Consider the following 23,485-nt stretch of genomic DNA (forward strand, 5'->3'; position numbering starts at 1 on the left):
AGCCGGGGCCTCGAACCGGGATCCTTACACTGGTCCTTGTGCTTCACGCCACCTGTGCTTAACCCGCTGAGCTACATAATGTTTCTTTAAAAAAAAAAAATCTTTACTTATTGGATAGAGACAGTCAGAAATTGAGAGAAAGGGTGGTCCGGGAGGTGGAGCAGTGGCTAAGGCACTAGACTCTCAAGCATGAGGTCCTGAGTTCGATCTCCGGCAGCACACGTACCAGAGTGATGGCTGGTTCTTTCTCTCCTCCTATCTTTCTCATGAATAAATAAATAAATTTAAAAAAACAAATAAAAAAAGTTTAAAAAAAGAAATTGAGAGAAAGGGGGGTTGATAAAGAGGAAGAGAGACAGAGAGACACCTGTAACACTGCCTCACCACTCGCAAAGCTTTCCCCCTGCAGGCGGGGAGAACTGGAGGGCTCAAACCTGGGTCCTTGTGCATTGTAACACGTGCACTCAACGAAATGCACCACCACCTGGCCCCTCAGGTTGAAGTGGGAAATAGATGAATTGAAGCTTATGTTTCCTTAGTGGCTACAGTTGCCATACCTGCTCCCTCCACATTCCTACCAGGACAGCTAGGGAGGAATCCAGCCTAGCCAGAAAAAATAAGACAACCCCCCCACACACGCCCCGTATCCAACAAGCACCAGGGCCAAAGATCATGTGCCTGCAGTGTGCCAATGTCTACATTCTCTTGGTAACCAAGGTGTAAAACTCTATATAAATAGTGCTGTTCCTTTATCCAGAGCAGAGAACTCCCTGGAGCTATCCAGAGCTCTCACCTCCTGGTGTATTAAAACTCTATTTTCACCACACCTGGCTCTGGTCTCGTGTTTGGGGATAAATTCCACAACAAGGTCATTTTTTTCTTTATTTTTAAAATTTTTTTATTATCTTTATTTATTGGATAGTGACAGCCAGAAATCGAGAGGGAAGGGGGTGATAGAGAGGGAGAGAGAGAGACACTTGCAACAGTGCTTTACCACTTGCAAAGCTTTCCCCCTGCAGGTGGGGATCGGGGGCTTGAACCTGAGTCCTTGCACACTGTAACATGGGCTCTCAACCAGATGCGCCACCACCCAGCCCCTTCTTCTTTCTTTTTTTTTTTTTTCCCACCAGGATTATCGCTGGGGTTTGGTGCCTACAGAATGAATCTTGGTGCCTGCGCTATGCATCTACTGCTCCCGACGGCCATTTTCCTTTTATGTATTTTTTTCTTTGTATTTCTATTTGACAGGACAGAGAGAAATTGAGAGGAGAGGGAGAGATAGCGGGAGAGAGAAATATAGACACCCGCAGACCTGCTCCACCACTCACAAACGTCCTCACTGCAGGCATGTGGGGGGATTGAACCCAGGTCTTTGCGCACGGTGATATGGTCTTTGCCCAGTCACGTTTTTCTTTTTTTAATGAAGTTCCATGGAATGAATTGTGGTGCCTTTGTGTATGTGTCATACTGCTGAGCCACCTTCCTGGATTATTAAATATTATTATTATTATTAATTATTATTATTATTATTTTACCAGAGCACTGCTCAGCTCTGATTTATGATATTGCTGGAGATTGAACCTGGGACTTTGGTGCCTCTGGCATTACAGTTTTTTGTTGCTACCAAGGTTATTGCTGAGGCTCAGTGCCAGCACTCTGAAATCATCACTCTCAGCAGCCATTTTTCCTTTCTTTCTAATTTTGTTGTTGTAAGGACAAAGAGGAATTGAGAGAGGACAGGGAGACAGGATAGGGAAAGAAAAACAGACACCTGCAGATCTGTTTCACTGCTTGTGAAGCACACCCCTACAGGTGGGGAGTGGGGGGCGCTCAAACCCAGGTCACTGTGCTTGGTAGCAAGTGCAGTTACCAGGATGTGCCACCATCCAGCCCCTTAAAGTTTTTTTTTTGGGGGGTGGGGGGAGCAGTGCACTGATCAGCTCTGGCTTATGATGGTGCAGGGGATTGAACCTGGGGCTTTGGAGCCTCAGGCATGAGAGTCTCTTTGCATAAGTATTATGCTATCTACCCCTCCCTAAAGTCTTTTTGTATAATCACTCTAACCCCAGCCTATGGACCAACTTCTTTCTTCCTTTTTTTACCAGAGCACTGCTCAGCTTTGGCTGATGGTAGTGCAGGGGAATTGAATCTGAGACTTTGGAGCCTCAGGCATGAAAGTCTCGTTGCATAATAATCGTTATGCTATCTACCCCCCTTTCTCTCTTTCTTTCTCTATAATATTTATGTATTTACTTATTCATTTTTGCCTCCAGGGTTATTGCTGGGGCTCGGTGCTGCACCACGAATCCACTGCTCCTGGAGGCTATTTTTCCCCTTTTGTTGCCCTTGTTGTTTTAATGTTGTTGTGGTTATTATTATTGTTGTTGTTGTTGTTGGGTAGGACAGAGAGAAAGGGAAGACAGAGGGGGAGAGAAAGACAGACACTTACAGACCTGCTTCACCTCTTGTGAAGTGACTCCCCTGCAGGAGGGGAGCCAGGGGCTCGAACCAGGATTCTTAGGCTGGTCCTTGCGTTTTGCGCCATGTGTGCTTAACCCGTTACACTACCACCCAACCCCCTCATTAATTGATTTTTAATGAAAAAGCAATGCAAACAAAGACCAGAGCTCTGCTTAGCTCTGGTTTACAGTGGTATTAGGGATTGAATTTAGGTACTCAGAGCTTCATGCTTTTTTTTTGCTGCCAGAGTTATCGCTGGGGCTCAGTGCTGGCATTACGAATCTATTGCTACTTTTTTGTTTTCCTCCAGGGTGATTGCTGAGGCTTGGCACCTGCACTATGAATCCACTGCTCCTAGAGGCGATTTTTTCCCTACAGTTGCCCTTGTTGTTTATTGTTGTTGTTATTGCAGTCAGTGTTGGATAGGACAGACAGAAATGGAGAGAAGAGGGGAAGACGGGGGGGGGGGGGGGGGGAGATAGACACCTGCACACCTGCTTCACCGCCCTGTGAAGCGACTCTCCTGCAGGTGGCGAGTCGGGGGCTCGAACTGGGATCCTTACGCCAGTCCTTGAGCTTTACGCCACCTGTGCTTAACCCACTGTGCTACTGCCCAACTCCCTATTCTGTATTTTTTGGAGAGGAAAGAGACAACAGCCACTCCAGTACAAAAAGTGCCTCTGGTACTGTCCATGGTATCTCTTGTGGTGCTAGGGATTAATCCCAGGACCTGAGAGTACAAGTACATGGTACATGGCAAGATGCGCACTTTGATTTTAATATTTTACTTATTATTATTGGCTAGAGACCAAGAGAAACGGAGAGGAAAGAGATAGAGAGGGAGCAAGACACCAGTAGCACTGCTTTACTATTTGTGAATTCCCCCCCGGGTAGGGACTGGGATTTGAAGCCAGGTCCTTGCACCTTGTAACATGTGCACTCAACTAGGTGCACCATTGCCCAGCCCAAGGTATGCACATTTTACCAGCCCAGTTAATTTCTGTATTTGTTTATTTATTTTTAATCAGGGCACTGCTCAGTTCTGACTTACAGGACATTGAGCCTGGGACGTCCGAGCCTCAGGCATGAGAGCCCTTTGTATAACTGGTGTACTATCTCTCCACCCCATTGTTTTTAGTTGATGGGGAACACACAGGTTCACAAAAGTGACTGGCACTGGGAAGAATGGGAGGGTAAAAGGGTCCAAAAGTTTCCTACATCCCCCCACCCCAATATCCAGTGAGCTGTTCCCCAAGTCTCACTGGTGAAGCTTCAAAAACACCTTTCTGCCCCAGGTCAGAACAAGCAGAGCCAGCACCAGTCTCCAGTCTGCCCCCACCCAGCTTGAGAGTCATGCCCCACTCTAGCTTAGAACCTTCTGCAGCTTCCCATCAACAGGAAATAGCCAATCTGCTAAGGGCATCCAAGGCCCTCAGTTCCCTGTGCATCGAGGGCCTCCCTCATCTCCCCGTCCAGTCAGAAGGCTCCTGAGACACGTCCGCCTCATTTCTGTCTTCACAGAGGCAGATTTCTTACATCACCCTGTAAACTGTTAAGCATGCATCAGAGCCCTGCTCCAGTGACCTATGGCAGAGCCCTCATGCTCCCCTAGGCCTGTCTCCCCAGTCCCAGTACCACCTACTATCTCAGCTCTAAACACACAGGAGACTGACTTTGTCGGCTCTCCCATCCCTCAGTCAGGCTAGGACTCCTTCAGACCAGAGAAGGACTGACAACCCCAACACATACATGTATTTCCCATTCTGTTCTCAACACCCAAACAAGAACGGTCCTCAAACTGGGAGTAGTTAGACATACTCATCCCCAAGAAACATGCTTCATCCAGACACTAGACAGCAGCTAGAGGTCTCCATAAGCCACATCATGCCCTCCCCCTGCTCGGAATCCTTCCGTAGCTCCCCAGTGCCCCGATGAACACCAAACTCCACAAGCTGCCAATGGAGGCTCTGCATCACCCAGGCCCTGCCACACACTTGGTCTTTAACAAGGACCAGCTCCAGGGACTCCCACCTGTCACAGGTGGCCTGCACCTGCTGCCAAGGGAGGCTGTCACGGACTCCTCTGGTCGCTATCTTACTGCCCTCGTTTCAGTTCAAACCACGAGTCCTGCACCCTCTAAGCTTTCCCAATCCTCCTGTCTCTGGCAAGAGTTGGTCTTCTATTCGGCATTCTAGAGCAAAGAGCTTCTCCGTCTACAAAACCACCGTGCCCTTCTACTCCCAGTTTTTGCACTGGCTTGGGCTGTTCTTTTGCTCCCTCCTGCAGAAGCCTCTGAACTCAGCATTATTCAGACTAAGCCCTGTCTTCTCTGATTGCCCAACCCAAGGATGGCTCTGATTTTCCCCACTGGACTTGGAGGACATGAGGGGAAGATTGGGGCCTTTGCATAGCCTGCTCCCTCTCCTTTTGGTTGACTTCTACCAGTCCTCTAGGTCTCTGTTGAGACATCTCCTCCTCCAGGAAGCCCTCTCTGCTCTCCCTTGTCCCCAGGTCATCCATTGGTAGGCTCCCCCAGAACCATAAGGCTCCTCCATTACAGTCTGGACAACTCGGGATGGTCACTATTCATGTTTGTGTCCACACAGACACACTAGATGGGTCCCAAATCCCGTCACTGGATAATGCTGAGGTTGTCTCGGTCTCTGCTATGTCCATGTGGCAAATAATGTATGGCACATGGATGACTGAAAAGACACTTTTATGGGGTTGTGGGGGGGGCACTTTTATTGGAGGGGGAGGAGCTCAACTGGTAAAACTCAGAACTTGCATGTCTGAGGCTCCTTGTGTGATTCTCAGTGTCATGAGTACCAGAGTACTCCGGCATCTCTCTCTCTCTCTCTCATTTCCTTTGCTCTGTTTTATAAGATGTAAATATTATTATTTTTTACCAGAGCGCTGCTTATGGTGGTGCAAGGGACTGAACCTGGGACGTTGGAGCCTCAGGCATGAGAGTCTGCAGTAAATAAGTATTTTTAAAAGGGTGTTTTTATGAGGTACTTTGAAAATAACAGTAACCATCCATTTTCTTTTATTTGAGCATTTATTTTATTTATCACTTATTGAGCATTGACTTCATGCCGGGCGGGTGAAACCTCCGTCCTCATTTAATTCCAACAATACTGTGAGGTAGGTTCTATTATTATCCCCACTTTGGGAAGGTGACAGAGACAGGAAGGACTCCACCGGCCCAAAGTCACAAGCGGAGGGCAAATTCCAAGCCAGGTGGTCGGGCTCGGAGCCCAGGGCTTCCAGTAATGACTCACAACAGCCCTCACTGGTGTCGCTGCTGGCTAACTGTCCCTCTGGGACTGGGACTGGGACTGGGTGCCACTTCCCCACGGGGCTGGGAGGCCTCGCACGGAAGAGGGGGTGAAACCGGGGGGGGGGGGGTGAAAGGCTCGGCTACATTGCAGCTGCAGAGTCCTAGGGGGCAGGACGAGCTGCACGAATGGGTGCACGAACGAAGGCAGCGGCCCGAGGAGTGGGAGTGCGCCCCACGCCGCCCCACTCACCCTCGATGAGCCACTCGCAATTGCCATTGACGCTGTAGTTGCCCGCACCGTCCGTCACGAAGCCGGGCGCCTCCCGCAGCACCTGCCGCTGCCCCTTACAGTCCCCGGCCCGGGCCCCGGGGGCCAGCGGGGCCAGCACGGCCAGACACAGCGCCAGCGCCGGCGCCAGCGGGGCCATGGCTCCGACCGACAGACCCCTTCACATGCGGAGCGACCGCCCGACCTCGGCGACCCGGGAGGTGCGGCCCCCACGCAGGGACCCGCCGCCGACCACGGGCTCTAGGAGCCCTACGGGGCCGTGGGAGGGCCGGGCCGGGGGGGCGATGCCGGCGGGCAGAGAGGGTCCCTCACGGACACGGGCCCCCATGGGCGGGCTGAGCCCACAGGCGGTGTCGGCCGAGGACAACGCGGGCGCTGAGGGCCGCGAGGGACCGGCCGGGCGGGTGGTCTCCAGGGGGGCCAGTGGCTCTACAGGCCGGCGGGGGCCTCCCTGGGGGGTGCCGGCCGGGCGCGGTCGGCCCTCCGACCCTGCGTGAAAGATGCCTCCGGCCAGGGGTGGGACGCGAGCGGCCCGGGGGCGGAGCCCGACTTCGGGGGCTCGGGCCCGGGCCCCTTAGACGCTCCCGGGGCTCACCCTCCCGCACCTCCCTCTGCAGCCGGATGGGCCCGACCAGAGAGACGAGGGGACGCTCGGGCCAGAGCGGCGCCGGGAAGACCTGCTGGGAGGGCGAGGGGGCGGAGGCGAGCGGTCGCTGAGGGAGGGAAGATGGAGGAGGCGAGACGTCACGCAGTTGCGGATCAGAGCGACCCTGGGAGGACTGCAGAGCACCCCAACCCCGCCCCTCCACCCCAAGGGGACTTCTGGGAGCTTCCCCGCCCCTTTTGTTCGCAGCCGCATGCGCAGCAGTGACCGACTGCCCCCCCAAAAAAAAGGGGGTTGATACATGCGCAGTGCTTCAAGTCGTAACCAAGCTCGAGGTGCGGGGGTGGAGGAGTGCTGAGCGAAGCAGGAGCCACTGGAGGGCGCCTCTACCTCTTACTGGCGCAGAGAAGAGGAAAATAATGGGGCAATGAGGAGGGTTCTGCTAGATGAGTGTCACAAATGAGCCCACATTCTGGGTGGCAATCACCGCCCCCCAAAAAATGTCAGCCTGGAATGGCTCTTGTGCAGCCCCTGCCTCTGAGCCCCATCTGATGTAGAAGGGCCAGGGTAGATAGTATAGTGGTTACCCAAGACTTTCCTGCCTGAAGCACCAATGGTAGCACCACCATGAACCAGAGCTGAGTAGTGCTTGCTCTGGTTTCTTTTCTTTCTTTCCTTTTTTTTTTTTTAAACCTGAGCACTGCTCAGCATTGGCTTATAGTGGTATGGGGGATTGAACCTGAGACTTCAGAGCCTCAGGCATCAGAGTCTTTCTGCATAACCATTATGCTATTTCCCCTAGCCCACTCTGGTCTTTTTGTTTCTTTGTAACTGTCATAAAAATTTAAAGGTGGGGAAATAGCATAAAGATGATGCAGATGACTTTCATATCTGAGGCTCTGAGGTCGCAGTCAATCCGGAGCTCCATCATAAGCTAGAGTTGAGCAGTGCCGTGGTGTATGTTTCTCTCTCGGTGTATGCCATTAGAATAAAACAAAAAGATGCAAGAGAGACTATCTTGTAGTCAAAAACTCAACGACTCTTTTTATTTTGGCAAGAAGGGAAAGGGACAAAGAAAAAAAAAAAAACGTCTGCCGGGGGGATCCTGAGAAGGGGACCCCCAGCATGGAGACAACCATGGGTGGACAAAGCACGGGTCCCAGGTCAGACAGATCCACAGGAAGGAGGGGTTCAGAACGTAGAATAGCTTCGCCATGTGCGTCTGTCCCAGGAGCTGCGGCCGAGGATCCTGGAGGGTCAAGGGCAGGTCCGGCCGGTGTTCTCTGCCGCCTCGGGGTCCCGCGGGGTCAGAGGTCACGGAGGGGGCCGGGGGGCCGGAGGTCACGGAACAGCGGGAGCCCAGAATCCGGCGCCGCTCGGGGCAGGGGCTGAGGGAGGGGACGGGGAGAGCGGCTCCCGCGGGACCGTTTGGCACAAGAGTCGGGGGGCTGGGGGGGGAGGCCGAGCCCGGGGCCGGTAAGCAGCGGGGGCCGGAGGCCGGAGCCGGGCAGGGAGGGGCGGGATGGGACCGGAGGGGACCCGGCGCGGCCCGGGGGCGGGGCTGGGCGGGGGCGCTCAGAGCGGGGGTGCGGGGCCCCCGGCCGTGCGCATGCTGAAGTACTCGGTGAAGCCGGTGTGCGGCGCCGCCGTCGGGGCCACGAGCGGCTGGTAGGGCGGCGTCGGGCCATCCCAGCCCAGCTCGGCCGCCTGGGGGAAGCGGGCGGGCAGGGGCGGGGAGGCCGCGCCCGGCTCGGCCGTGGTCACCACACGGCCCCTCGGGGCCACCGCCGCCGCCACCGCCGTCTCCTCCACCTGCTTCCCGGCCTGGGAGGGGGGGCAGGGTCAGAGGCCGCCCGGGACCCGGGGCCGGGGGGCAGGCGCTGCAGGGAGCCCCCCACCCGGAGCGCGTCAGTCCGGGAAGGGGCGCGCGGCGGGGCGGCGGGGCAGCGGCGCCAGGTACTCGAGGGGCGGCGTCGGGGGGCGCGGCGCGAACTCGGGGGGCGGCGGCGGGCAGGCGCTGAAGGCGGGCGGCGGCGGGGGCAGGGCGCGCGGGACGCGGGGCGGCGTGCGCAGCAGCGCCAGGACCCAGTCGGGCAGAGTGGGCGCGGGCGCCGGGGGGCGGGCGCGGGGCGCGCGGAAGGCGGGGGGCGGGCGCGGCGCGGGGGGCGGCGGCGGGGCTGGGACCGGGGTCAAGTACTCCAGGGGCGGCGCCAGCAGCTCCTCGGGCGCCGGGGTCGCGGGGCTTACGGAGGAGGCGGGCGGGGGGATGGAGAAGAGCTCCGTGAAGTTGGGCACCGAGTCGCTGATGAACGTCACGTTGCCGTAGACGTGCTGCGGGAAGGCCTTGTCCGCCGCCTGGCTCCCTCCCGGGCCCGGGGCCCCGGCAGAGGCGATCTGCGACGTGCGCACGTGGTACGGGAAGTTCTTGTTGGCCGCGGAGGGACGAGTCATGATCTGGGGCGAGGGGTGCGACTGTGGGTCCTGGGAACTTTTCGGGGCCCCTCACCTGCCTGTGGCAGCTGTGGAAGGCCCAGCAGATGCCTCCACCACACCCGCGCTCTGCCCGTGTTGCCCCCAGCACAGCCCTCATCACCCAGCTACCTTTCACCGGTTAAGCTCCAGCGCCCTGCTCTGCGCAGTACCAGAAGCAGAAACTATTTAATTTTTTTTTGAAACTATTTAAATTTTAAGCCGGTGCCACCACCCATATGTGGGTTCTACACATAGCCAGCGAAGTAGCAAAATGTTCAGGTGGGCCCCGTGTGGGGATGAGTGGACGGCTTCGCACATGCACAATACCACCAACGGACCTCCCTGGCTCAATTTTTTTTTTTTTTCTTTTTTTTTACCAGAGCACTGATCAGCTCTGGCTTATGGTGGTGCGGGAGATTGAACCTGTGACTTCAGAGCCTCAGGCACGACAGTCTGTTTGCATAACCATTATGCTATCTACCCCCCGCCCCAATTTTTTTATTCTATGTACTTAGAGGGGAGACACCCAAGCACCACTCCACCATATACAGAAGTTCCTTTGGTGCTGTCCATGGTGCTCCCATGTGGGTATCAAAGGTTCAAATCCAGGACCTCACCCGTGGTAAGGCATGCATTCTACCTGCTGAGCTATCTTCCAGCCCTAAACTAAAATTTTCATTTCTGTTCATTTGTTTGTTAGTATCCTGCCAGGACTGTCACTGGATTTCCATGCCTGCACAACTCTACTGGTTCTCATAGAGTTGTGTGTGTATGTGTATTCATTTGTGCTTTTTGTGTGTGTGTGTGCTTTTTGTTGCCCTTGTTTTTTATTGTTGTAGTTATTATTGTTGTCGTCGTTGTTGGATAGGACAGAGAGCAATTGCGACAGAAGGGTAAAATGGGGAGAGAAAGATAGACACCTGCAGACCTGCTTCACCACTTGGGAAGCAACTCCCCTGCAGGTGGGGAGCTGGGGGCTTGAACCGGGATCCTTATGCTGGTCCTTGCACTTTGCGTCATGTGCACTTAACATGCTGCACTACCACCCAGCCCCCAAGTTTTTGTTTCTTAATTACACTTAACTCTGTTTAAGTGCTCAGTAGCCACATGTGGTTGGTAGCCTACCGCAGGTTACTATGGTATGTAGCATGGACAGCACAGGTTATAGAATGTTCTCATAAATACAGAAAGCTTAATTACGTAGCAACAAACAGATTCAAGAATGTTAGCTCCATAGGGGCAGGAACTTGATGGTTCTATTCCGAGTCCCCAGTGGCTTCTAGAACAATGCCCAGCACATGTAAGTTCTCAACATTGGTTGAATGTAGGAGTCAGACAGTAGCGCAGTGGGTTAAGTGCATGTGGTGTGAAACACAAGGACCAGCGGAAGGATCCGGGTTCGAGCCCCCGGCTCCCCACCTTTAGGGGAGTCACTTCACAGGCGGTGAAACAGGTCTGTAGATGTTTGTCTTTCTCTCCCCCTCTCTGTCTTCCCTTCCTCTCTCCATTTCTCTGTCCTATCCAACAACAACGACATCAATAACAATAAAACAACAAGGGCAACAAAAGGAAATAAATAAGTATTTTAAAAATATATTTAAAAAAAACATTGGTTGAGTGTAAAGACATCTCTGTTATTCTGGTATATTGTAAGGATGAGGATCAGGTGTGATTCTGGCACTGCACACCCAGAAACCCAGCACACCTCCTCTGGGGCTGTGCTGAACAAGTGAGTGAGAACCAGAAGCTCAGGAGCAGTGGCATCCCAGAGGTGGAGCTGCACAGAGCTAAACTAAGCTTTTTTTTTTTTTTTTTTTTTTTAGGAAAGAAACTAGCTGAAGGTGAAAGGTAGCAGAAAAGGCACTGTGTTTGGCATTCTGAGCTTGTGCCCCACCTTTCAGCAGCACAGATCACTACGTACAGGATCTGGGCCACACTGATTAAACTTCCTGAGCTTCGCTGGGGAAAAGGGATTGTAACGCCTATGTGGAGAAAAGAACACGGCTAACAATGAAAACCACTGGTGCGGAGCCTGCAACATGGCACTTCTCAGTGCTTCTCCTCTTTCTGTCACTTTCTGATTTCCTACAGAGCTTCAAGATGGGCCAGCCTTGGAAGGCCAGTCTGTACCTTACTCAGACTTTGGGGTGGGGTGGGGTGGGGTGGGGTGGGGTGGGGTGGGGGGATAGTTGCTCTCCAGTCAGGGACAAGTACATTCCCTGCACAGAACACATGGCAGACCCCTGAGGTTGGGATCTGGGCCTTCAGTAATGCCCATTTCTTTATCATGATAGATCTTGTGAAGAGAAAGACTGGGTACAAGGTACCTCCCCTGCCACCAGAGACACGGAGTCTTGGCAGGTCCCCACGCCTTAGCTTCCCCCTTTCTGTACAGTGGACTCAATGACCAATATCCAGACTGTCCTGGAGTAGCTCGGACAATTAGACAAGAGAATAAACATGTATAGATATTCCTAGGATGAAACAGGCTAGTTCAAAACAGGTACCCACTGGGGCTGCATGATGGCATACTCAGTAGAGTGCACACATTACCATTGCAAGAACCCGTATTCAAGGCCCCAGTCCCCAGCTACAGGAGGGAATCTTCATAGGCACTGGAGTAACACTACAGGTGTCTCTCCTTCTCACTGTCTCTATTTCTCATTCTGTCACCCTATAGAAAAGGAAAAAAGTAGCCACCAGCAGTAGTGGCATGGTATTGCATGCTCCAAACCTAGCGATATCCCTGGTTGGAAGGGGTGGGGAGGAACTGATATCCACTAGGGCCAGGAGGTAGCTCCCGTAGTAAAGATACAAGTGTGTGTGTGTGTGTGTGTGTGTGTGTGTGTGTCCAGGTTTATCACTGAGGGTTGGTGCCTGCACTACAAATCCACTGCTCCTGGAGGCCTTTTTTTTTTTCCTTCCCATTTTTGTTGCACTTGTTATTATTTTTATTGTTGCCATTGCTGTTAATGTTTCTGGATAGGACAGAGAAAAATAGAGAAGGGGAAGACAGAGAAAGGGAGAGAATGATAGACACCTGTAGACCCACTTCACCGCTTGTGAAGCGACCCCCCTGCACATGAGGAGCCGGGGGCTCAAACCGGGATCCTTATGCCTGTTCTTGGGCTCTACCGCCCGGCCCCAAGATACAAGTTTTTATGTGCAGTCACAGTTCTGAACCGTGGCACCACGTAGAATCATCATGGTATTGGGTAAATCCCCACAGATGGTGAAGCAGCATTGTGTTGTCTCTCCTTCTCTGTCTATTTCTATCTCTCTGCCTAAAATTAAAAGAATGAAGGGGGTCTGGAGGTGGCACATCAAGTTAAGTGTACACATTACAGTGTGCAAGGACCCAAGCCCCTGGTCCCCACCTGCAGAGGGAAATCTTTACAACTGGTGAAGCAAGGCTGCAGGTGTCTCTCTGTCTCTTTCCCTCCCTATCTTCCCCTCCCCTCTCAATTTCTCTTTGTCCCTATCCTATAATAAATGAATAAAATGTTAAAAGAATGAAAAAACTTGCCAGGATAAATGGATTCAAGAGTGTATGAGGCCCTGGAACTACACAGAAAAAAAGACCATATGTATTGAGGCACACATGGATGGATGGATGGATGAATATAAGAACTATTATCCAGTGGTTTGGGAGGTGGCATAGTGGATAAAGCACTGGGCTCTCAAGTATGAAGTCCTGAGTTCAGTCCCCAATAGCTTATGTATCACAGTGATGTCTGGTTCTCTTTCTCTCCTCTTATTAATAAATAAACTCTTTTTTAGAAAATAAAAACATGAAGGAATGAAAGAGAAAATAAGGAGAGAGAGACACACACACAGGATGCAAACTAGGGAAAAGTACAGATAGGTTCAGTACTGCTACCCTCCTAGTGCCCTTCAGCTCAGGGCCCCTGGACTCCTAGCCTGGCCCATCCCAGCTGTTTGTTCTTCACAGTGGCCTGTAGTGAAGGAAGGGCATGGGGACAGTGGGGATACAGAAGAGAAATATGAGAGTCTGGCAACACAGAGTCAGGAATAGAGAGGAGGCAAAGAATGAGGGTGGGGTTGGGAAAGAGGCCAAGACACAAGGTGGGAGAGAGAAAGAGAAGAGGGTCAAGTGAGGCCTTGAATGAGAGGAGACATGACAGTGACTGGCAGCAGGCTTTCTACAAGTGTCTGTTGAATGACAAAGAAATGAAGAGAATAATCAGGAACTCAGAACAGGGTTGGGGAGATGGCTCAGTAGATAAAACACACAAAAGGAACTCCATGGAAGGTATAAAGAACAATGCTATAGTTTCTCTTCCTCCCCTTCCCCCCTCTAAAATGAGTGAATAGATAAAAATTGGGGGAGCTGGGCAGTAGCGCAGCGGGTTAATCGCATGTGGTGCAAAGCAAGGACTGGCGGAAGAATCCCGGTTTGAGCCCCCAGCTCCCCACCTGCAGTGAAGCAGGTCTGCAGGTGTCTATCTTTCTCTCCCCCTCTCTGTCTTCCCCTCCTCTCTCCATTTCTCTCTGTCCTATCCAACGACATCAATAACTACAACAATAAAAAAACAACGGCAGGGGGTTGGGCGGTGGCGCAGTGGGTTAAGCTCACGTGGCGCAAAGCGCAGGGACGGGCGAAAGGATCCCGGTTGGAGCCCCTGGCTCCCCACCGCAGGGAAGTCGCTTCACGGGCGGTGAAGCAGGTCTGTAGGTGTCTATCTTTCTCTCCCCCTCTCTCTCTGTCTTCCCCTCCTCTCTCCATTTTTCTCTGTCCTATCCAACAACAAAGCAACGTCAACAATGGCAATAATAACTGCAACGAGGCTGCAACAACTAGGGCAACAAAAAGGAGGAAAAATGGCCTCCAGGAGCGGTGGATTCATGGTGCAGGCACTGAGCCCAGCAATAACTCTGGAGGAAAAAAATTTAAAATAAAATAAAGTAAAGTAAAAAAAAAAAGGCAACAAAAGGGAATAAATGAATATTTAAAAAAAATAAAAAATAAAAATTGGGTTGTGGGTTGCACGGGCAGTGACATATTCCCATGCAAAAGGACTCAGGTTTAAGCCCCCCATAGCCATCTTGGGGGGGGCTTCACAAGCAGTGAAGCAGGTCTGCAGGTGTCTCTTCTCTCCCTCTCAATCTCCTCCTCCCTCTCAACTTCTGTCTGTCCTATCAAATAAAAATTTTTAAAAGGAGGGGGATACCCACTAGGTACCAAACACCAACTTTAACCCTGGTGGAAATTAGGAAAAGAAAAAAAAAATTGGACCAGGGGCCTTCAAAATAGCTCACCTGGGTAGTGTACCTGCTTTTCCAAGTACATGATCTAGGTTGGAGCCTAGCCCCCTACTGCACTAGAGGAAACTATGGTGTCCTCCTCCCCTACCCAGTCTCTATGTCTCTCTACCTCTTTCTGAAGAAATCACTTAGAGACTGGAGTGGTGAAGCCCCAGCAATGACAATGACCACCCCCCCAAAAAAAAGGTTCAGGGTGGTATCAGTGGTACCATGTGTGCATGAGGCCCTGGGCACCACATAAAAAATAAACACTCAGAACAGAAGGTGCAGGCAGATCACAGCAGGAGCCTCCTCCACCCTCTGCCCTCCACCCACTGGTTTCTCACTTCCACTTGGATGCCATGCTCACCAGGAACACGCCATGGGCATACAAGTGGATCCCCAGCTGGATACCATTGACAATCTTCTCCCGGGCCCACTTGGGGATCCCAAAGTTGGCGATCAGGGCCATGATGGGCACCGCAAAGAACCTGAGGAGGAGGATATGAATCAGTTAGAGGCACTGTTTCTACCCTCACCCCACCCGCCCCCACCCCATTCCCTGCCTTGTGCACACACAGGCCCCAGATGGAAGCCAATGCCATCTTCAGAAGCCAGAGGCTAAAGCAGGGCAGGAATTCAACTAGCCTGGAAATCTGAGGAGGGTGGGGTTTCGCGGGAGAAATAGGTTGAACTCAGTTCCATCCCACCCCAATTCCTGGTATTTGACAGGAAATCAGTAGATGTTTGACGAATCACTTAGTCTGTTGATAACAATTAAGGAAGTACTGTAAACTGGATCTATCACTAAACATTCTGCATGTATCAACTCACTGAATTCTCACAGTCATAAAGTAATTCTCACAAGATAAATCTTTTTTTTTTTTCCGTTTTCATCATGAGGGCTTCACTACTTTCAGTTGACTGTTTCAGACAAAATGGAGAGGGGAAGATACCACAGCACCAAAGTTTTCACCTGTGCGGTATGGGCTAAAATCAGGCTCGTGGCAAACCAAGTGTACTATCCAAGTGAGCTATTTTTCCAGGCCTAAATTAAATCTTTTGAAAAAGAGATAGAAAGGACTGAGGATACAGCATAATGGTTATGGAAAAAGACTTTCATACCTAAGACCCTGAAGTTCCAGGTTCAGTCCCCAGCACTACAGCCGAGCACTGCTCTGGTAGGCCAGTGTCTCATTGTATCTCCCATTAATAAGTAAAATATTTTAAAAATTAATAAAAATAATAAGGGGCCAGGTGGTGATGCGCCTGATTAAGGACACACACTACAATGCACAAGGACTCACATTCAAGCCTCTGGTCCCTACCTGCAGAGGGAAAGCTTTACAAGTAGTGAAGTAGAGTTACAAGTGTCTGTCTCTCTCCATCCCCCCCACCCCTCGCAATTTCACTCTTTCTCTATCCAAAAATAAATATAATATAATAGAGTCTGGGTGGTGGCGTATCTGGTTGAGCACACACGTTACAGTATACAAGGACCCAGTTTGAGCCCCTATCCCCACCTGCAGGGGGAAAGCTTTACAAATTGTGAAGCAGTGCTGCAGGTGTCTGTCTCTTTTCCTCTCTTATGTCTCCCCTCTCAATTTCTGTCTATATCAAAAAAATTAAAATAATAAAAATGTTTTTTAAATAAAGGTAATAGAAAGAGACAGAAAGCTGGAGAGTTAACATAATGATTATGCAAAAAGACTTTCATGCCTGATGCAGCAGAGGTCCTAAGTTCAATCCCTAGCACCACCAGAAGCCAGGGCTGAACAGTGCACTGGTATAAATAAATAAATAGGAGAGATACCTCAACACTGCTCCAAACAGTTCAATTTTTCTCATTCAACATAGCATAGTGATAAATGAGACAGGCTGCCTGAATTTAGACCCCAGTTCTTTCTTTTTAAATATTTTATTTTTATTTATTTTGGATAGAAATTTTGAGGTGAGGAGAATGAGAGAGACAACTGCAGGCCTATTCCACTGCTCATGAAACATTCCCCCCCCCCCAAAGGTGGGGGTTGTGGGCTAGAACCCAGGTCCTTGAGCATTATAACATGTGAGTTCCACCAGTCCTCTACAGCCTAGCCCCTAGACCCAAGTTCTAAAACTTGTAAACTGTGTGATGTCACACAGTCAACTAAATTCTCTCTGCCTCAGTGTACTTACCTGTAAATGTATACATGGGTATGCACATGTATGTTAAATCATTAGTAAGAGAAAGAGCGGAGGCGGGAGAGAGAACCAGAGCATTACTCTGACATTTGTGATGCCAGTAGTCAAACTCAGGACCTCATGCTCAAGAATCTGGGACTGAATGGTGCCATACCTACTAGAGCACACATTACCATGCACACATTACCACGCACACATTACCATGCACACATTACCACGCACAAAGACTGGTACTTCAAGTCCACCGGTCCCCACTTGCAAGCAGGAAGCTTCATGAGCGGTAAAGCAGTGCTGCAGGTGTCTCTCTTTTTTCCTCCCTGCTCTAACTCCTTCCCTCTCAATTTCTCTCTACCTCTAAATTCAGAAAAGGAAGAGTCGGGAGTCGGACGGTAGTGCAGTAGGTTAAGTGCATGTGGTGCGAAGCACAGGGACCAGCATAAGGATCCTGGTTCGAGCCCCTGGCTCCCCACCTGCAGGGGAGTCGCTTCACAGGCGGTGAAGCAGGTCTGCACGTGTCTTTCTTTCTCTCCCCCTCTGTCTTCCCCTCCTCTCTCCATTTCTCTCTGTCGTATCCAACAACGAACATCAACAATGGCAATAGTAATAACCACAACGAGGCTACAACAACAAGGGCAACAAAAAGGGGGAAAAAATGGCCTCCAGGAGCGGTGGATTCATGGTGCAGGCACCGAGCCCAGCAATAATAACCCTGGAGAAAAAAAAAAAAAAAACAACTTTTAAAATTTTTTAAAAATATTTATTTATTCCCTTGTGTTGCCCTTTTTTATTGTCATAGTTATTATTGTTATTGATGTTGCCGTTGTTGGATAGAACAGAGAGAAATAGAGAGAAGAGGGGAAGACAGAGGGGGAGAGAAAGACAGATACCTGCAGACCTGCTTCACCGCCTGTGAAGCGACTCCCCTGCAGGTGGGGAGCCAGGGGCTCTAACCGGCATCCTTAGGCCGGTTCTTGCGCTTAGTGCCATGTGCAGTTAACCCGCTGCACTACCGCCCGACTCCCCCCCCCAAAAAAAACCTTAAAAAATATATATATATAAAGAAAAAGGGAAAATAATAGGCACTGGGAGCAGTAGATTCATCATGCAGGAAAAAAGGGGCTGGGCGGTGGTGCACCTGGTTGAGTGCACATGTTAAAATACATAGGGATACAGGTTCGAGCCCCTGGTCCTCACCTGCAGAGGGAAAACTTAGCAAACGGTGAAGCAGGACTGCAGGTGTCTCTATGTCTCTCTCCCTCTCTATCACCCCGTCCCCTCTCAATTTCTGGCTGTCTCTATCCAATAAATAAAGGAAATAAAAGAATGTTTTTAATTTAGAAAGATCCTGTCAAGAGTGGTAGAATGTGCAGGTAGAAAGTCCCAGCACACACACACACACACACACACACACACACACACACACACACACACACAATAAATAAATAAATAAATTGTTGCTACAATTAAGAGCCAGAGAGAGAGCTCACAAGGTAAGAAATGTGTTTATTTTTATCACCTTAGTGGGGTTTAGTGGTTGGTCATATCTTCTGAAGCTCCTGGGCTATGTCTGAGCCTCAGCATTACTTGGAGGGTGCCACAGCACTCCAGGAAGTTCTGGGACTATGGTCTCTCCCTGTTCCTTATTTTTTAAAATATTTATTCTCTTTTGTTGCCTTTATTGTTATAGTTATTATTGTTGTCATCTTTGTTGGATAGGACAGAGGGAAATGGAGAGAGGAGGGGAAGACAGAGAGGGGAAGAGAAAGACAGACACCTGCAGACCTGCTTCACCGCCTGGGGAGCCGGGGCTTGAACTGGGATCCTCATGCCGGTCCTTTCGCTTTGTGCCACCTGCACTTAGCCCACTGCACTACCGCCTGACTCCCTTGTTCTTTTCCTGTTCTGCATCTCTTGTTTTTGAAAGAAAAAATAGATCGGGGTGGGGGGGCAGGTAACACAATGTTTATGCAAAGAGACTCCCATGCCTGAGGCTCCAAAGTCCCAGGTTTAATCCCCCAGCCAAAGCTGAGCTGTGCTCTGGAAAAAAAGAAAAAAAAAAAAAAGAGGTACTAGCTTTTGGTTAAAACTGTGTGCCAGACACAGAGCTCAGAGCTCTCATACATATTCCTGTGCAATTCTAGATGACTCCTTGCAGGAGATACTCTCTCTTTCTCTCCTTTCTCTTCCTGTACCTATAAGATTCCTCTGCTCCCATAGGAGTCTTTTTTTTTTCTCTTAGGGGGTGGGGTGGGAGACAGGTTAAGAGAGATGTAGAGGAGGAGAGACACACACACACACCACAGCATCACTCCACTGCTCATGAAGTATCCCCCATGAAGGTGCCACCATGTGCTGGCTAGACCCTTGAGCACAGTGAAGTGGGTGCTCTGCCAGGTGAGTCATCTATCTCCCGGCTCCAACAACCTCTCTTTATGGGCTGGCCACCTGAGGCTGGCTCTCTCCCCCTGCCTCCCACTTTGGAGGAAGCAATTGCTTCCAGGTGACCGAGTGACAGTCTGGTGACAGCTGCCTGGCTTGAATGCCCATCTGCCTCACTGAGGCAGGGTCTGGGGCCCACCATGTCTCACCAGAGGGTATAGGCAGCAAAGAAGGGAACGTAAAAGGGCTGCTTCTCAGGGAAGTGGCGCAGGGAGACCAGCACAGCGTAGCAGAACCACACATATGCTGCCACCTGCAGCCCGATGAGCCCGTAGCCTGCTGGCGACTCGTACGTGTATAGCACCTGGCCGGGGTCAAAGAACTGGACGCGGGAGAGAGACAGAGAGGTGTCATCAGCATCCCTGGCCTCTGCCCTCCACACAATGACCCCAGCCCCCAGCCCTGCATAAGATGTACTTGGCCTGAACAGATACAGCAAAAGAGCAAGTGACAGAGAGAAGCAGAAAGAGGGAAAGAGAATGGTGGGTGGGAGAGACAGGACGAGAAGAGAGAATATGTTCCTGACCGTGTGCCCAGCACAGGGCTAAATACCCGCACCTTTTCTGTTTGTTTCAGCATATTAAGTAGGGCTTCTCCTCACCTCATTTCAAAGAGAGGGAAACCGAGGCTAAGAAGAAAGCAAAGTCACAGAAGTGAGATCAAGTCTCAGGGAAGCCCCTTTAGCTATGCAGATGCCTCCTGATTTCACAGAGGAAGAAAGGGGCCCAGAAACAGGGTCCATCCATCTGCCAACTGGGAAGTGGGAGACGAGGTAGAACCGGGATCTGTGTGACACTTGAACTTAGTCACCACACTGAGCTTCAATGTGACAGATGGTGAAAGACTGAGGGAGGAGGAAGAAAGCAACTGGGAGATGGTGGAGAAGAGAGGAAAATACACTTGGACAGCTGGGGAGGCAGAAAGCCCCAGAGTGGGAGAGAGGCAGGAGAGCTCTATAGGGATAGGCTAGCCCTATGGGGGTATGCGGGGCCCCCAGGGCAGTGGAGTGTCAAGGTGGGACCCACCTCAGCCTCATAGATGAGCAGCACTACGTGGGTCAGGGTGTACAGGGTCATGTAGACAGACAACTTCACGGAGCCCGAGTGGCTGATATGGCCCCTGGCGGCAGGCCACGGAGCAAGACTGTCAGAAGGGAGGAATAAGCCCCTCCCCCAAGCTCACCCCCTGCCCCTCACCCTGACTCAACCACCCTCAGCACTCCCTCCCACCCCAGCCTGGGCACCGTGTCACTGTGAATCCCTTCCCCAGAAGGATGAGCATCAGCAGGAAGATGAGGAAGCTGGAGGAGAAGAGCAGCTTGGCTGGGAGACGAAGGAGGGGTGGCTCAGAGCAGGCTCCTTGCCCAGCCCAGTGCCTCCCCCAGCCCGCCCGCAGCATTCTCACCCAGGATCTTCAGACTCTCGTTGCCGATGCCGTCCGCGGCATACTGGCCCCAGTAGATGCAGAAAAACAGGAGGCTCAGGACTGAAGGGAGGAAGGGCAGAGAGGGGAAAGGACGGGAACCAGCTGTGGGGCATCATTGTTCCCTAATAGTGTGATCCAGAACCTGGCAGGTTTAAGACTGGTCCTCCTCCCACTGACATTCTAAAATTCTGGAGTCCATGTCTCCAGCCTCTTCGCACCCAGAACTCCCCTCCTCTGTCAAGTCCAGGGTACAGGCTCCCAGCCCTCTTCCCCTTACATTCCAAGCCCTCAGCCCTTCCTCCCCAAGACTCAGAAGTACAGACCCCCATTCTCCTCACAGACCCAGGGATCCCCACCCCAGAATTCAAATACAGGATCCTCTAAACCTCACCCTCCACTCCCGCTGCAGCCATGAACATTTTATAAGTCGTATGGAGCAACTGACGACCTTTCAGCAAATCTAGAAGGGAGGCAGTGATGGGTCACCCACAGACAAGAAGTGGGAGCAGCTCATCTCCCCCAGCCCAGCCCCTCCACATCTCAGCATTGGGCCATACTCACATCCACAGTAGCAGGAGAGCAAGAAGATGAGGATGAAGATAAGGAGGAAAGTCACATCCGTCTCCAGGATCCCTGCCAATGTGGTGGAAGGAGGAAACAGCTCACTCAGGCTGTAGGCTTCTCAGCGGACACCCAGTTCTGGGCTCCCACAAAGATCCTGTCTTCCCCCACCCCCATCTCCCTTCGCTCACCAAACTCATCAGCTGAGAAGTGCCGAGTCCAGAAGGACTTGCCATTGGTGAGCACCATCTCATACTCCAGCTGCAGCCCATCTCCCTGCGGGAGAGTGTGGAGACTAGAGGGTGGGGAGGGATCTGGGGAAGTGTGTGTGGGGAGGGGTCAACATAGTCGCCCCTTACCCCACACTTGCTGAGCGCAATGTACCACCACCTTTCTCGAACTGAACGGAAGCTGCGGCCACTGGAACAGCTCAGGTAGTGGGTGCCCTCCTCAGACACCACCTGGGGGAGCGAGAAGGCCTGTCTGTAGCATTCTCCCACCCCCGCCCAGCCCATGACCTTCAGTGCTGACCATTGGCCCAGGTGGGACCCATACCTGGCAGCCTGACCAAGCGTACTGGGTGGTGAGGTTGATGACCTGGTTGTTCTCGGGCCTGATCACTGACTCCTTGGCCAGACAGTCCTGGAGGAGGCAGATAATCCATGACTCCTTGGCCAGCCTTCACCTTCTCCCCACTCTGGCACATCGTCATCACAGCCCTCCCTACCTTGTCCCTGGCCTTGTACACGGCTGGCCACTGGGATGGGTCGTCAAAATACAGGAGGATATTCTGGCAGCACTTGGCCTGCGGACCCAAAGATTTTAAGACTGGAGGGCAGTACAGGGGGCCGAGGTAGCCCTGGCCTTAGGAAGCCAACAGAGCACCTGGTTTCAGCCTTAGTGTAGGGAACGCTCACCTCGGGGTATCGGAAACGGAAGTCCAGTCTGCCATAGTCCGAGAGGAAGCAAAACCTTGTCAGGAACACCCAGTCCTAGAAAAGTTGTGCACTCAGAACCTCTTTCTCAGTCCTTTGCCAACTCGCCACGGCTCCATGCCCCACCACCCCCAACTTCTCTTCCCTGCCCCGCCTAACTGGTGTCCCAAGAGGCATACGGGGACCAAGACACCTCCAAAAGTCTTTCCTGATCCCTTCATCTTTGGTCTAGGATTCAGTACCTTAGATGCGCCCCCTCCCACCCACCCCCCGCAAATAAAAATTTTCTCCTCCCCCCACTTCTCCCAATTTGCCAGGAACCCTGAGAAAAGCCCTGGGGAGACTAGCAGTCACCTTTCCAGCTGGCTGCCATCCAGCTGACATTCCCCCCAGTTACACACGCGCGCACACGTACACACACACACACACACACACACACACACACACACACACACACACACACAGCATTTGTGCTGTGTAGCGGGGTTATTCCAGCCGGCCCTGCCCAGGTCCTGGGCCCCAGGACTCTCCGCAGAGTGAAGAGTGCTGTCCCTTCAGCACCACCCCGCACCTGCAGCCCCACCCCCACCCCAACTCCCCTTCTCCCAGCTCTGACCTCAGTGTCCCTCCTGCACCCTCGAGCCGTTCCTGTACCCCACCGGCCCCCTCGCCCACAATCCCCATCCAGAGTCCCGGGGCCCTGCCCCTGGCCCATCCCTCCGGGCGCCCGGAGCGCTCCCGGGAGGGGCGGCAGGGGGCGGGGCGGCACCCCTCCGGCCTCCCGCGGGTCCCCAGGGGGTTCGACGGGCGGGCTGGGTGCTCACCTCCTTGGAGCTGAGGTTGCCCCGCACGTACTTGGCCCGGACGCGGGGGGGCAGAGGCAGCAACAGGAGCAGCAGCGGCGGCAGCAGGCGGCGCAGAGCGGGCGCACGCGGGGGCTCCATTGCGCCCGCTCCGGCCCGGGCTCCGGCTCCCGCTCCGGCGGGGCGACGGCGGCGAGAGCGCGCGGGCCAGCTATCGCGCGCCCCCGATTAAAGGGGCCGCGGCCGCCGCCCTTCCCGCCCCTTCCCTGGCGATGGTCGATGGTCCCGGCCCGACCCCTTCGCAGTCCTCGTGGGAGGGGACGCCCCTTTCCCAGCCGCTCCACCACGCCCAGCCGCAGCCCAGCGCCCCACCTCCTAAATTGAACTCACCTTCCCCCAAACCATGCCTCCCAGACTGTCACCTCCTGGGATGACCCACGACTCCTGGCACCATCTTCTGTCGCCCGTAACCCCACCCCTGTTTAGTCCCCAGACAGCTCTATTATATATATTTTATTTTAATGAAAGAGACAGAGACCAAAGCACTGCTCAGCTCTGGCTTACGGTGGTGCTGGGGACTGAACCTGGGACCTCAGAGCCTCAGGCATGAAAATCTTTTGCAGGGAGCTGTACGGTAGTGCAGCGGGTTAAGCGCACATGGCTCAAAGCGCAAGGAGCAGGACCGATGTAAGGATCCCGGTTCGAGCTTCCAGCTCCCCACCTGCAGGGGGTCGCTTAGCAAGTGGTGAAATAGATCTGCAGGTGTCT

The 23,485-nt window shown here is 52.5% G+C and overlaps 2 protein-coding genes across 6 annotated transcripts in view; both read right to left on the reverse strand.

Moving 5' to 3' along the window:
* The window catches only part of MEGF8 (multiple EGF like domains 8), a 77,875-nt gene extending 71,084 nt beyond the window's left edge, over positions 1 to 6,791 (reverse strand). Inside the window, exon 1 of one of the 2 annotated variants that reach the window (XM_007532937.3) lies at positions 5,994 to 6,791. In XM_007532937.3, coding sequence (XP_007532999.1) covers positions 5,994 to 6,171 — 178 coding nt within the window. In that variant the 5' untranslated portion in view covers positions 6,172 to 6,791. The remainder of the gene's footprint in view (positions 1 to 5,993) is intronic. The other variant, XM_060186033.1, reaches the window with a different exon arrangement.
* Positions 6,792 to 7,654: 863 nt separating this feature from the next.
* On the reverse strand, positions 7,655 to 22,939 carry TMEM145 (transmembrane protein 145). 4 transcript variants are annotated; one of them, XM_060186037.1, is made up of 15 exons: positions 22,739 to 22,921; positions 21,897 to 21,971; positions 21,707 to 21,784; positions 21,535 to 21,621; positions 21,339 to 21,440; positions 21,171 to 21,255; positions 20,980 to 21,051; positions 20,810 to 20,878; positions 20,398 to 20,478; positions 20,237 to 20,315; positions 20,019 to 20,112; positions 19,143 to 19,315; positions 14,744 to 14,864; positions 8,884 to 9,090; positions 7,655 to 8,024 (listed from the first exon to the last, which is right to left on the reverse strand). In XM_060186037.1, the coding sequence occupies exons 1-15, from the start codon at positions 22,856 to 22,858 to the stop codon at positions 7,944 to 7,946; spliced, it is 1,524 nt and encodes a 507-aa protein (XP_060042020.1). In that variant the 5' UTR covers positions 22,859 to 22,921; the 3' UTR covers positions 7,655 to 7,943. The 4 variants fall into 4 exon arrangements, with proteins under 4 accessions (XP_060042020.1, XP_060042018.1, XP_060042019.1 ...); XM_060186035.1 differs by having other exon boundaries at positions 7,655 to 8,460; positions 22,739 to 22,920; XM_060186036.1 differs by lacking the exon at positions 21,339 to 21,440 and having other exon boundaries at positions 7,655 to 8,460; positions 22,739 to 22,922.
* Between the last annotated feature and the right edge of the window lie 546 nt (positions 22,940 to 23,485).

The sequence above is a fragment of the Erinaceus europaeus genome, chromosome 2, assembly GCF_950295315.1.
Source record: "Erinaceus europaeus chromosome 2, mEriEur2.1, whole genome shotgun sequence".
Lineage (NCBI taxonomy): Eukaryota > Metazoa > Chordata > Mammalia > Eulipotyphla > Erinaceidae > Erinaceus > Erinaceus europaeus.